Source organism: Hemicordylus capensis, chromosome 2, assembly GCF_027244095.1.
Source record: "Hemicordylus capensis ecotype Gifberg chromosome 2, rHemCap1.1.pri, whole genome shotgun sequence".
NCBI classification, from domain to species: domain Eukaryota; kingdom Metazoa; phylum Chordata; class Lepidosauria; order Squamata; family Cordylidae; genus Hemicordylus; species Hemicordylus capensis.
In genome coordinates, this window is record NC_069658.1 from 425,087,842 (window position 1) to 425,101,227 (window position 13,386).

At 44.7% G+C, this 13,386-nt stretch overlaps 1 protein-coding gene across 1 annotated transcript; it reads left to right on the forward strand.

Annotated features, from left to right (window-relative positions):
• The first annotated feature begins 223 nt into the window (after positions 1-223).
• LOC128345463 (lens fiber major intrinsic protein-like) lies at positions 224-11,824 on the forward strand. Its single transcript, XM_053297423.1, has 4 exons — positions 224-583; positions 8,453-8,617; positions 9,559-9,639; positions 11,639-11,824. Exons 1-4 carry the CDS (start codon positions 224-226, stop codon positions 11,822-11,824), a joined length of 792 nt encoding a protein of 263 aa, XP_053153398.1.
• Positions 11,825-13,386: the final 1,562 nt, after the last annotated feature.

Consider the following 13,386-nt stretch of genomic DNA (forward strand, 5'->3'; position numbering starts at 1 on the left):
CTTTATAAGGAGTATCATAGCCGTCTCAGCTAGGTAATGAAGAGGTTAAAAGACACCAATGAGCTGAATTGAGTTCCCACCTACTGGGCTGGGCTAGGGAGCCCTATAAAGCTCTCAGCCTGTCATGGAAATCAGTGGGCTTAGGTGAGGGGGTAGCAGCAGTGAGCTTGAAGATCATCTTGCTGCCACCGCACATCACCTTCCACTGTCCGCCTACCTCATCATGTGGGAGGCACGCTCATCCTCCTTTTGGAGGGCTATCTTTGCTGAATTCTTTGGCACCATGATCTATGTCTTCTTTGGCCTTGGGGCTTCGCTACGTTGGGTCATCGGCCCCCTTAATGTTCTGCAAGTGGCATTGGCCTTCGGTTTGGTGGCAGCCACCATGGTGCAGTCTCTAGGCCATGTGAGTGGTGCGCACATCAATCCAGCTGTCACCATGGCCTTCCTGCTGGGCTCACAGCTCTCCCTCTTCCGTGCTGTCTTCTACATAGTTGCTCAGGTACTGGGAGGAGTGGCCGGCGCAGCTGTGCTTTATGGAGTCACGCCACCAGCGCTGCGGGGTAACCTGGCACTCAACACGGTAACTGGTTGCAGAGCTGTCTGGGAGTGTGTTTGAGGCGGGTGGCATCCCCCTATCTAGAAAATGAGGAGGTAGCATAATTATGCAAAAGGTCCAATAAAGGACTATAAAATAATTTTAAACATCTAGATTATCAGGGACAATTGCAGGGATGCTGGAAAGTGTGTGTGTGTGTGCGCGCGCGCATGTGCTTGTGCATCCCATTGAGTCTTTAATTCCAAGATGTAATGGGACAATATTTGTAACCTAGGGCCTGCAGCTAGAATCTATAAGCTTTCAGAGGAGATTCAAAAAGCTGATGTCTTGGCTGTTCTCTTGAACTAATAGATGGTTTATCAACATGACTTTGGTTTCATGGTTGGGGTGGGAGCCAGATTGCACAGAAAACTCTGTGTGTGTGTGTGTGTGTGTGTGTGTGTGTGTGTGTGTGTGTGTGTACTGTGAGTGGGGAGAGCGACAGCGCAAAGGAACACATGAGAGGATTTGAAAAGAATAACATTTTAATGTCAGTGCAAAGGGACGATGAGCGTGAGGGAGCAGGAGAGGGAAACACAGAGAGAGACTTGTGAGAAGAGGTAGGTCAAGGTTTTTTTGGTAGTATCTTGTGTGAGAAAATTGTGGTACCAGTTTAATTACTTGTGATCAGATGCCCAGATAGGACTAGCAAATATCAGTCGTCCTGAAGTTTGAAAGAAAGATGCCTTTTGATGCCAAGTTTACCATGGGATAAGTTCCCAAGTGTGAAACATTATCTCTAAGAGTACTTTCACACATGAAACTGACATGTGCCTTTGAGGCTTCCTCCCATTATGTGAATGATAAGTCAGATGGAATGTGGAAGTGGCACACGGAAGCTTTACATGTGCCTTACAGGCTGATTTGAAGACACTAAATTAGCCATTCTGTGTGAAAATGCCTTTCCTCTCTTGATGCTAGCCCATATCTGCTTAGTTGGCATTATGGTTCTGCCTTTTTTTCTGTTTTAACACCAAGTGTGGCTATGGCTTAGCCTTTGCTAGGGTGTCTCATAGATTCCAGTTCACCAGAGGCATCATAATGTTTTGAAAAAGACCACAAAAGCTGTCATTACTACTTTCCCTGCCTTGTTTCATAGGCGGAGCAGTTGTCCCTCTCCAAGCACATTCAGTCCTTTGCAGTCAACTGCGTATACTCCAATAGTCCATTTTACTGAGATGTTTAGGAAACACCCACATTTGTGAGTGGCTGTCTTTCTGAAGAATAATGTATAGCTGACTTTTCTTTTTAATGAATTGACTGCAGAGTTGCCAAAGGTGGTGGTAGCAGAAGTATCTGAAGCATAGAATATTTTAAGTGTTCTAAAATGTCATTGTTTTCTGAATTTTAGATGTTTAGTATGACTTTACTAGCCCATAGAAATGCAGGATTTTAAGAAGAAGAAAAATTCAGGGAGTGTCTGAGAAGGGTATCTATCTGTAAGTACCAAGCAAATTCCCTGTGGCAAGAGTAGAATAATATTTACAATTCTGGCTTTTACTTCAGGAGAGGTGATAAGGAACGATCAATAGCAAGCCCAGCTGTTGAGCTGAAAGGTATTTTAATTATAAACTTTGAATTTGCTAATCCTGAATTTGAATTGAGAATTGTAAATATTCAAATATTAGTTCTCTTGTGAAAATTCTAAGTACCGTATTGTGCTTGAATCCAGTTTTTCAAATGCAATGAATTCAAATGTCCCCCCACCCCCCAGTGCCTCAGGCTTCTTTTTGTTTTTAAACCAAAATTCAGATATGACATTTTCACATTTGGGGAGTTGGTTTAATGCGATATGTCAAATTTGGGCAGTGTAGTTTTCACTCAAGGAGTGTGTGTGTGTGTGTGTGTGTGTGTGTGTGTGTGTGTGTTGGAGAAGCACACTTTTACATATGCATGTAGGAATTCCTTTTGGACCTTTAGCTGAATGTGCGAAGTACAGGGGCAGAGCCAGCAGGAACAATCCCACTCCCCACTCTGCAAGTTCACTCACTATACACACAAGATGTGAAAGTGGCTTTTTTGTGACTGTGCCTGTTTGCAGGAATTAGAGCTCTTCAGAAGCATGTCACAACCCTTACTGCAGTCCTGTTCTGGAGGAGCTGAGGTGGTCTCGGTTTCTATTTCCTTCAGGGACTTGGAATGTTACAGTCATCATAGACTGTGGCCCTTTTATGCATTGTAGTGCTTCATTTTGTCAGTTTGGGAGGTATTCCATTCAGATATGGCTGTGCTAATGTAGATGTAAAGAACTGGTACCTGCATCTGTTAGGTGGAAAATTCATCAAGATGACTGTGTATGGACAATTTGGAGTTCTGAATAATTAGGTGGATGCATCAGGCACAGAGAAAGGCAATAAAGAAAGTAAACAGTTTAGGGATGTAAGCTTGGCAAAGGCTTGTGGATGGAATAAGGGTTTATACAAATATAATATTAGCATAGCAACTGCAATTTTCCCCCTCCAGTGCTGTGTTAAAAGCAGACATATATACCTAGTGATACGAACACTGATTCACTCATTAGTCATGTTTCCTCACTCTTTTGCTGAGGTTGGCTGTGTGCTTTTAATATATATTTTTTCAAGTTTTCTGGTGGGCCACTGTGAGAAACAGGATGCTGGACTAGATGGCCCTTGGGCCTGATCCAGCAGGGCTGTTCTTATGTTCTTATGTAAGTGTCGCATTTAATTTGTTGCTTTATTATGTGTTTTTAAAGATCCACACAATCCATCCTAATAAAGTTGTGATACTTTTCTGGGGATGGGGAGGTTTCTTGATGCTACAGGTGCCAGCCAATCCATTCTTGTTTGTCTGACAAGAACATGGTGAGTGTTCTTCCAAAGCAGCTCCACTGCTCAAATAATGTTTTATTTGTATGCACCCAAGAAACGTAAATGTTGAGAAAGAGAATTACACCATTCTAGAGCTATAAGTTGAGAGTGAAATGGGGCTGAAGGTGTAGGTGGGTGGACAGCGGAACATGAGGCCCAGTCTCAGCAAAAGGTGTCAAGTGCTAAGCAGGAGACCTCTGTCAATGGTGGACTGAAGGCGAACTAGGCAGATGGGTATGAAATGGGGGACATTGTAACATGTGGTAGCCTATGCAGCTTTGGAACTGAAGGGGCAGGAAAGGGCCCCATTAAAGCTTGACAAATAATCAGTAAGGCTATTCTCACGACCAGCCTAGGGCAGCCCAGCCTGGCTTAGGCTTGTCATGTGCAGTGTCAGGATCCACATGAATCCTAGCGCTGCCTGCCCACCTAACTCTGATTTCAAGCCTGGCTTTTAACCAAGGTTAAGGGTACGAGCACACCCTTAACCCAGCTGCCTGTATCATGTATTTCCTCGGGCTGCATGTTGCCCGAAGAGACTCAGAGACGGGAGCCTAGAGTGCTCGGCGCATGGGAGCATCCTCCAATGTACTGTGTTCATAACACGGTGCATTGTGGGATACTGGGAGGCTAGGACAGCCGGAGGCTTGTTCCCAGCCTTGAACGATCCACACTGCAGCAGAGCAGCACGGACTGTCTGGGCACGTGCCTGTGCGCCAAAGACTTCTAAAATGATCATCTGGGGGGGAAGGTAAGTGAAGTGCAGCCTTACCACTGCCCACTCATCTGGTCATGTGAATGTCTTCAGAGTCTTTCCAGTGTCCCTGACAGGCCAGGCTCCAATGTGCGGATCATGCTATCAGTGCAGAGAGAGCCAGGATACGGGGAGATGGGCAAAAAAGGCTACTACTAAACACCTATATCGGGCACCAGCAATATAGGAATGTGCTGAAAGGCATCATCTCATACTGCACGGGAGATGGCAATGGTAACCCCCTCCTGTATTCTACCAAAGAAAACCACATGGCTCTGTGGTCACCAGGAGCTGACACTGACACTACGGCACACTTTACTTTACCTTTACTACTATTATTATATAGTAAGGTTACCAGGATAGATGAGGAAGTGGAATATGCTGTAACATGTGGCTTTGCACACATGCTTGAGTTATCTGCAGTTAATTTGCTCCAGATGCACTCTGTTGTGGTATACTTGTTCTCTATTATTTATTTATTTATTTATTTATTTATTTATTTATTTATTTATTTATTTCCTATATCTCCTGATATAGAACTCTCCAGGCGGTGTACAAATTAAGACATAATATAAAACAATATAAAACAGTTAAAATTCACAAAACAGATAAAAATTTCAACACATTAAAGTTTCAATTTCAGTTGAAAGCCTGGGAAAACAGGTACATCTCCAGGGTCCTCCTAAAAACAAACAGAGAAGGAGATGCTCTTATTTCAGCAGGGAGCGCATCCCAAAGCCACAGGGCAGCCACAGAGAAGGCCTCGTCCCAAGTTGCCGCCAAATGGGTTGGTGGCAGCCGTAACTGGCCCTCTTCAGATGATCTTAATAGGCGACAGGGTTTATGACAGAGAAGGCGCTCTCTTAAGTACCCAGGACCCGATAATAAATGTATTATTAATTATTATTATTATTTATTATTATTATGCATTTGTGTTGGTTTTCCTTACAACCATTCAACAGTAGTACAAATTGAAGGCGTACACACTATTTGATTCACCACAAGGGTGGGGGGGGGCTCAATAGCCTGCCTCCCCACACTCGATCTTCCTCCCCCATTTGCTCTGCTACTGGCTGCAGCACATGAGCAGCAGCACAGGGAGCTGGAGGAGGAAGTGTATATCTTCCTCCAGAGGAAAGCCAGAGAAGGAAGGGCCAGGAGCATGATGCACTGAGGACTCCTCCCTCAGCTGGGCACTCTTGCCGCCCGGCTTTTTGTGTGTGCAGGCTCCCTGCAGCCCCCCCCCCCCCACACACACACACGACCCCAAACCTGGAGTTAAGGGTGCACTCGTACCCTTAAAACAAGGTTAAAGGCAGCGCTGGGATAGGGATTGATCCTGGTGCTTCACGCAAGCAGCCAAGCCCAGGCTGGGCTGCCCAAGACTGGGCTGAGCTGCTCATGTGAACGGCCATTAATAATAATAATAATAATAATAATAATAATAATAATAATAATAATTAATATGATTTCTATACCATATATACTGTATATTTCTATACAGTAGAGGAGGAGAAAAGAGGCCTTGAAGAATATATCAAGGACAGTGAAGAAGATGCACTTCAAATGGTCAATAATGCGAAAATATTCAACACCAATGAAACAAAGCAGGCCTACAAGAAAGAACAAGTCAAGAACCGAGCAGAAAAATGGAGAAATAACCCACTGCATGGTCAATATTTGCACAATATAAGTGGAAAATCAGACCTCAACAAGACCTGGCAATGGCTTAAGAATGGCAACTTGAAGAAAGAAACTGAGGGTTTAATACTGGCTGCACAAGAACAGGCACTACGAACAAATGCAATGAGAGCAAAAGTCGAAAAATCCACAACAAACAGCAAGTGCCGCCTTTGTAAAGAAGCAGATGAAACCGTGGACCACCTAATCAGCTGTTGTAAAAAGATCGCACAGACTGACTACAAACAAAGGCATGACAAAGTAGCAGGGATGATACACTGGAACATCTGCAAAAAATACAAGCTACCTGTAGCCAAACATTGGTGGGACCATAAAACTGAAAAAGTTGAAGAAAATGAAGATGTAAAAATACTATGGGACTTCTGACTACAAACAGGCAAACATCTGCCACACAATACACCAGATATAACTGTAGTCGAGAAGAAAGAAAAACAAGTGAAAATAATCGACAAAGCAATACCAGGGGATAGCAGAATAGAAGAAAAAGAAATAGAAAAAAATCACCAAATACAAAGATCTACAAATTGAAATTGAAAGGCTGTGGCAGAAAAAGACCAAAATAATCCCAGTGGTAATTGGCACCCTGGGTGCGGTTCCAAAAGACCTTGAAAAGCACCTCAACACCATAGGGGCCACAGAAATCACCATCAGCCAAATACAAAAAGCAACTTTACTGGGAACAGCCTATATTGTGCGACGATATCTATAACAACAGTAACAACATTGACAATAAAATTCTGGCATCCCAGGTCCTTGGGAAGGACTCGATGTCTGGATAAAACAAACCAGTCAATAACACCTGTCTGAATGTGTAGATAAATAATAATAATTTGATTTCTATACCGCCCTTCCAAAAATGGCTCAGGGCGGTTTACACAGAGAAATAACAAACAAATAAAATGGAACCCTGTCCCCAAAGGGCTCACAATCTAAAAAGAAACATAAGATGGACACCAGCAACAGTCACTGGAAGTACTGTGCTGGGGGTGGATAGGGCCAGTTACTCTCCCCTTGCTAAATAAAGAGAATCAAAACGCTAAAAGGTGCCTCTTTGCCCAGTTAGCAGGGGTTATTTAAACAGAATGGAAACTAAGTCCCCCTGTTCAACCAATATCCTACTACCTGCCCCATTCCCATCCCCAACCCCCATATCTTATTCCCTAGCCCTCATTACCACCACCACTCCAACATACATACAAGCAAGTTCTCTGCATGCGGCACATAGTAAATGGACAGTTCTATGTTTGGATGGTGCAGTGTTAGATTGCCTTTTGACCCCTGCCAACTAAATTATTGCACAGAACCATATATTTGCCTTGAATGCGAAATTCCTACCACCTAGCCAGGAAGTTTCACCTCTGCTAACTGAGCAAATAGGCACCTTTCAAACTGATGGTTCTCTCTCATATTTAAGGGGGAAGCAATTAAACTTATTCAACCCCAGCACAGCTTTCCTGCAGTGGTCCTTGCTGGTAGTGTGTATGTTTGTTGTTGTTCTGAGAAAGTGAGCCCTCTGGGAACAGGGAACCATCCTCTTCCAATTATTCTTTTTTTATTCTGCTTTGAGAACTTCTCTATTTAAAAGCAGTATATAAATGATAATATTCTGTTATTCTATACAGCCAGTAACTATTAAAAAACATGCCATCATTTGCTCACTTTAATCAAGTGAAAGAGTTTATGACATAGATTATGATTTAATGGCTTAGAAATGGGGGCTCTGAAGATGAGAAGCAGTATCAGGATTTGAGTCTTCAGTGGGTCTTAACTCAGGGCTTGGGAGGTTGTCAGGTGGAGATTCCAGCACTGCTCGGCTCTGGACCAGGAAGGGAACTACAGGCGGATCAGCAAGCAGGCCTCTTAACAGCCATTGGTTAGGAAGTTCTGATTAACACTGGTTCTGATTAACAGCCCGAATCAGTCACACGATACTTCCTGGCCCCTATAAAGTTTTCCAGGCCAGGCTTACTTATTGGTCAGAGCATCTCAGGGACTCTATACCTGCTGCAGGCTATAGACTTCCTGTTCCTTTTTTGGCTTTCTGGCTCCTGCCACTTGCTGCCTCTTGACCTTCCCCGACCCCCAAATTCTCTGAAGCTAGGTCCAAGAGTCAGTGACATGCACACAGTCACCAATTAAATGTTTTGTCTATTTCTTTTTGTATTGGCTCCATAAACATCTGCTAGGCATGAGATAGGTACAATTAATGCTGCCTCAGTCTTTGGAAAATTGACAAGATGAATCTCTGGGCATGACCAATAGCTATGCTATTATTACTTTGAGGAGTTAAATCAAAATAATCTCACAACAAAATATAATATACAACCCATTATTCTAAATACAAATGTTAATATTTCTAACTTTACAGTTAGCATAATTCGCCTACTCTTCTCTTTGCTTGACCTTATTTGATGATGCTTTCATGCTAAATGTTTTCTCTTTAGCTTTAATCCTTTACCTTGTTTTTGGAAAAAGAAAAATTGTTTACTAAAATGCATTTTTTTTTTTAAAGGAGATGAGATGAGGTGTTAACTTCTGGTTCTGTCCTTCTGTGTGTCTCCCTGATTGCAGATACACCCCAGTGTAAATGTAGGCCAAGCTACCATCGTGGAGATCTTCATAACCTTACAGTTTGTCCTCTGCATCTTCGCTACTTATGACGAGAGGCGTAATGGGCGCATGGGCTCTGTGGCTCTGGCTGTGGGATTCTCCCTCACCCTCGGACACCTCTTTGGGGTAATGACTCTTCTTGCCCTCTGTTCAAGAAGAACAGGGGAAGTGCCAGACGACAGGTGACAAGGCTGTGTTAGTAGTGCCCCATTGGCCTTCCATGTAGCACTGGCCTCTGCACATCTAACACCGAACTGTTCTTCCTATTGTCTGTGACACAGAAACTCACTCAGCTCCTCTGGTGTGGAGTCAGGCATTCTGAATCTATCGAGCAATGCTCAAACTATAGGGGGAGGAAAGAGGGCCCAGCCCCTTTTATCTTCCATGACAGCCCCTTAACCATGAGGATCGGGGGAGCGGCATGATTTAGCTAAGCTAGGTTGTGGAGACTGAGGATTTTATTCAGGCTCTCAGGGGCGGGTTAAGCTTTTTGCTACCCTTTTACCTTAAACAAAAAAGGTTTGCCTTTTTTTTAAGGTACAAGGGAGGGACTTTCTCCATACCCACTCCCCCTTTGCTGCAGCCGCCTCTGCCCACAGAGAGGGACAGCAACATTTGAGGAGGGGCAAAATTTGCTGCCCCTCAAATTTTGCTGCTGTAGGCAAATGCCTACTCTGCCTCTCCATTAATCCACCACTGCAGGCTCCCTACCTTTCCCCCTCACAATTCAAGTACTGCTAAGGAAGAACACGTGTGTCAAAAGGATCTTCAGCATGCCTCTCAAAGTGGCCCTATTTTGAAGTAAAATTGGAGGAGCAATGGCATAACACTCACAGAACGAATCTTGGTTGCGAACTAAATTGCCTGCAACCCTCCATGTGAATACAGTTTTGCCGAGGGTGTAACAGCCTGTGAGAGGGTTTTAAATTAAGACAGACTAACCTTCTACATATACATTCCAATGAGCCTCTAGTAAAGGAACTGGACCTGCTTCGGGGGCCTGGGACATGGGGTGCCTGGCCCAAAGGGAGAAACGGTATCTCCAGCATCACCCTACTTTCTTACAGATGTATTACACAGGAGCTGGCATGAACCCCGCCCGGTCCTTCGCCCCTGCTGTCATCACCCGCAACTTTGCCAACCACTGGGTAAGGAGAAGGTTTCTAGGGGGAAGATTAAGTAGACAGACATGATCAGGAGTCTTTAGGATGCACGTATCCAAGCTCTTTTTCCTGAGATGTGTGCCTGGGCATCCCAGAGCAGCTAGGGCATCCCACACCTAATCTCGGCACTGGAGGGGTTCATGGTTCCACTTCCTTCACTGTGCTTTTTCTGATCCCTTCAAGCCTACCCTTGAAATGGCAGGCTGGAAGACTTCCAGTGTCTCTTTGCACATGCAGACTGTGCATATGCAAAAAGTAACACATGGGGCAAGGACAGGAAAGCTGAACAGAAAAACCAAAGTAGCAAATAGTATTGCTGGAAACACTGCCTTTGAAATAAGACAGAAAACCATTCTTGAGAGAAGTTTGAAAGAGGCTTTTCTTCCCAATGTGCGTACATGTTCTTTTACCCAATGGGTTTTTTAAAAAAAATGTTATTGGAAACAAAAGAAAACTTTGCAAGCTCTGTTCACAAGAGGCAACCGATTATGCATACTATAAATAGAGATTCGTCTTTTAAGCTACCTGGGGGAAAATGATGGTCTGTCTCCAGCTTTAGTCATTAGGCAGATTGAAGTGATAAACTGAGGTGGTAGAATTCCGGGCATTAGCACTCCAGGCTGCAAGTGGGAGGTCATATTCATACTTGCCAATGTCAAAAGCTCCCTTTGGGTACTAAACTAGCACATCAGGGAGTGGACCCCACTAACTGTTTCTTGTTAATGCACCAGGAGGCTTTACACACATGGCTTTTACTTTGAATCTCCTCTGGAATGGAGTGTGCCATATTAGCTGCATTTACCCCAAAGTCCCTGAGGGCTATGGCTATCAGAAACCAGTACAGACATGACTGTTTCCCCCACGAATCAAGGTTGCGCATTCTGGCTTAGCCCAAAGAATGTCCGGCTTTAAAAAAAAAATCCTCTAGTTTCAGTGGCTTTTGAGGGGGGGAACCCAGGGCTTCTGTTGTGCCCCAGCACTTCTCCCTTTATGTGTGGAGTGGCCATGGTGTTTTTCAAAACTCAATGAAGGGGAGTGACAGCTGTGCTTGGTATGGTCTGCTCTGAGTATTTGCAATCGCAAGAGGCGGGGGTGGTGAAATTATGTGGAGGGAGTCCAGAAGGGGAGCGGGAGGGAGAAATTCCTGAGTTAAATGCAAGCACAAACTGCAAAATGTGGGTCTTAACATATTATTTTATTATTTTTTATTTATTCAATTTCTATACCGCCTTTCTCAAAAATGGCTCAGGGCGGTTTACACCGAGAAAGAACAAATAAATAAGATGGCTCCCTGTCCCCAAAGGGCTCACAATCTAAAAAGACACACCAGATAAACACCAGCAACAGTCCCTGGAGGGATGCTGTGCTGGGGGTGGACAGGGCCAGTTACTCTCCCCCTGCTCAATAAAGAGAATCACCACGGTAAAAGGAGCCTCTTTGCCAAGTTAGCAGGGGCTTTAGATATGCCGAATGGAGGCTACAGCTTGATGCAACCTGAGACCTTTTTGTCTGAGCTGATTCACCTGAAACTTCCCTGCCTCTTAGATGGTCTGGGGGATATGTGGAGTGGGGACACATGAGGCGATGAAGGCATTTACTCACAAAGGCAAGTTCATGATAAAGGCAAGTTCATGATAAAAATCAGCAAAGATTTGAACTGTCCATTTAATCTCCCGAATTAAACCTCTTGCGAATCTGCTGCGAAGCAGATTCTCTCCTCAGATACCCCGCGGGATGAAGGCATGTGTGAATAACTCCCAGGGTATTCCTTTAGAGGTGCAATCCCCTACCTGCAGTTTGAAGTTGTGTAGCCCTAAACTCTGCCAAGTGCCAACCCAGCCTACTGCCTGGTAACTGAAGGTCAAAGACAGCCTGAAGCTCATGGAGGACATTTTCTTTTCTACGAGACTGATTGAAAACGCCGCCCCCAGACCTTTTACCTCATTGCTTGCCCTTTCCCTCTGTTTCTTCCTCTCCTTTCTAGATCTATTGGGTCGGACCAATCATTGGTGGCGTGCTGGGTGGCTTCTTGTACGACTTCGTCCTCTTCCCCCGAATGCGTGGCGTTTCAGAGCGCCTGTCTATCCTCAAAGGTGACCGGCCGGTCGAAACCAGTGCACCCCCAGAGCCTCCTGGGGAGCCTGTTGAGCTGAAGACGCAAGCACTATAAACAGTGGCCTGAGGGTGACAAAACCATAGCACATATACACCCCTCCTCTGGGGAGAGAGGGGGCAGAAACCACTGGCCCAGTATACAGACTGTTCTTGCTCCTGGCCAGTAGGAAGTGGTGTCTTAGGAGACAACAGATCCGAAGGGACAGTTTGTTATCCGGTCTCTCAAAAAACGGGACAATAGAATGGGAGAACGGGGTGGGAGGGTGAGGGGGATGTCATTGCCTGCTTTTTAAACAATTTCTTTTGCGGTGAGAAATCTTGGAAACAGTTTTATGGAGGAAGAAGAAGAAGAAGAAAGGTATAGGAGTATAATTTATCCTGATCTTCCCCTTGAATTCCTGCAGAACTCGAGTGCCTCTGTGTGTGTAATTGCACATGTGGAATCCTTGCCAGCTAGGTGCCGTGTGAGTGTGTGTGTGCATGTGTGTGGGTGTAAAGGAAAGACTTGACTTGAGCAGCATCTGTTATTCCCTACACACACCTCCAGTCTACTCACCTGCTGCATCTCATTCTTCTACCACCAGCTCATGAGTTGGAAACCATTTGTCTCTAGTGGAGGCCTGAAAGATCAAACCAGGCTCTTTCATGCTTCATCTCTGCCCTCTATGGTCTCCCTAGGTGCTAATAGTCCGACCCCATCCCTCATTCTGCGGCCTGTGTCAGCCAGGTATAGAGAGCTAGCTCAAGGTTTAGAGAATGTTGGTGGGAGACAGCAGAGGTAAAAAAAGAGGCGTGCCCCCTTCCTTTCCATTCTGAGAAGGTAGCTTTCTCCTTGGAAGAACTGTGGACAGGTACCTGCTAACACACGGTGATGGAAGAGGGGGAAAGGGGGACCTGTGTGCATGCACCCATTGTGTGGGAGGAGTGTATGTGTATGTGTGTGCACACATATGTGAGAAAGAGAGAGAAAGAATGACAGGTGGGTGGGGGGTGGGGGTGGGGGCGGGAAGCATACACAGGTTTGTGTTAGGGTTTGGCCCACTGGCCAATTTTTTTAGATCATCTGTTGTAGACATTGTGTCCTCAGCCCAAAAAAGAAAGAGAAGTTCCTCATTCCTGATATAGTCACTGGAGCTGAGCCAAAACTCCAGGAAATGTCTTTCTAACTTTAGAATGGGGTTGTGAGAGCAGGAACCAGAGTGATCCTGGGAATGAAGTTCCTGAACTCAGCTCTAAAATAAGAGCAGGGTTCATTGTTTGGGAGCTGGAAGATAAGGTTGTCAGGGACAGATGGCAGGTAAGAATCATCTTCAGAGATTAAATCCAGTCCTGAATTTGGTTTCCTTCTTTTCTATGCAAACTCAATACTAGATCTAGTGGAAGGACATAATTCTGTGTGGAGCTTTAGGCACAGACCATATGAGAACTTCCCCCCCAAACAGATTGATGATCCCAGGACGACTGATGTTGTTCAGGGGCAAAAATAACAATACTCGTACATATATGACATTACATGTTATGTACAACATGTAATGCATGCTATACTTCACCTATTTCTGGCTCTGGGTAACACCAATCATGCTGCAATGGTTGCTCTGAAACCATGTCAGAGGGAAG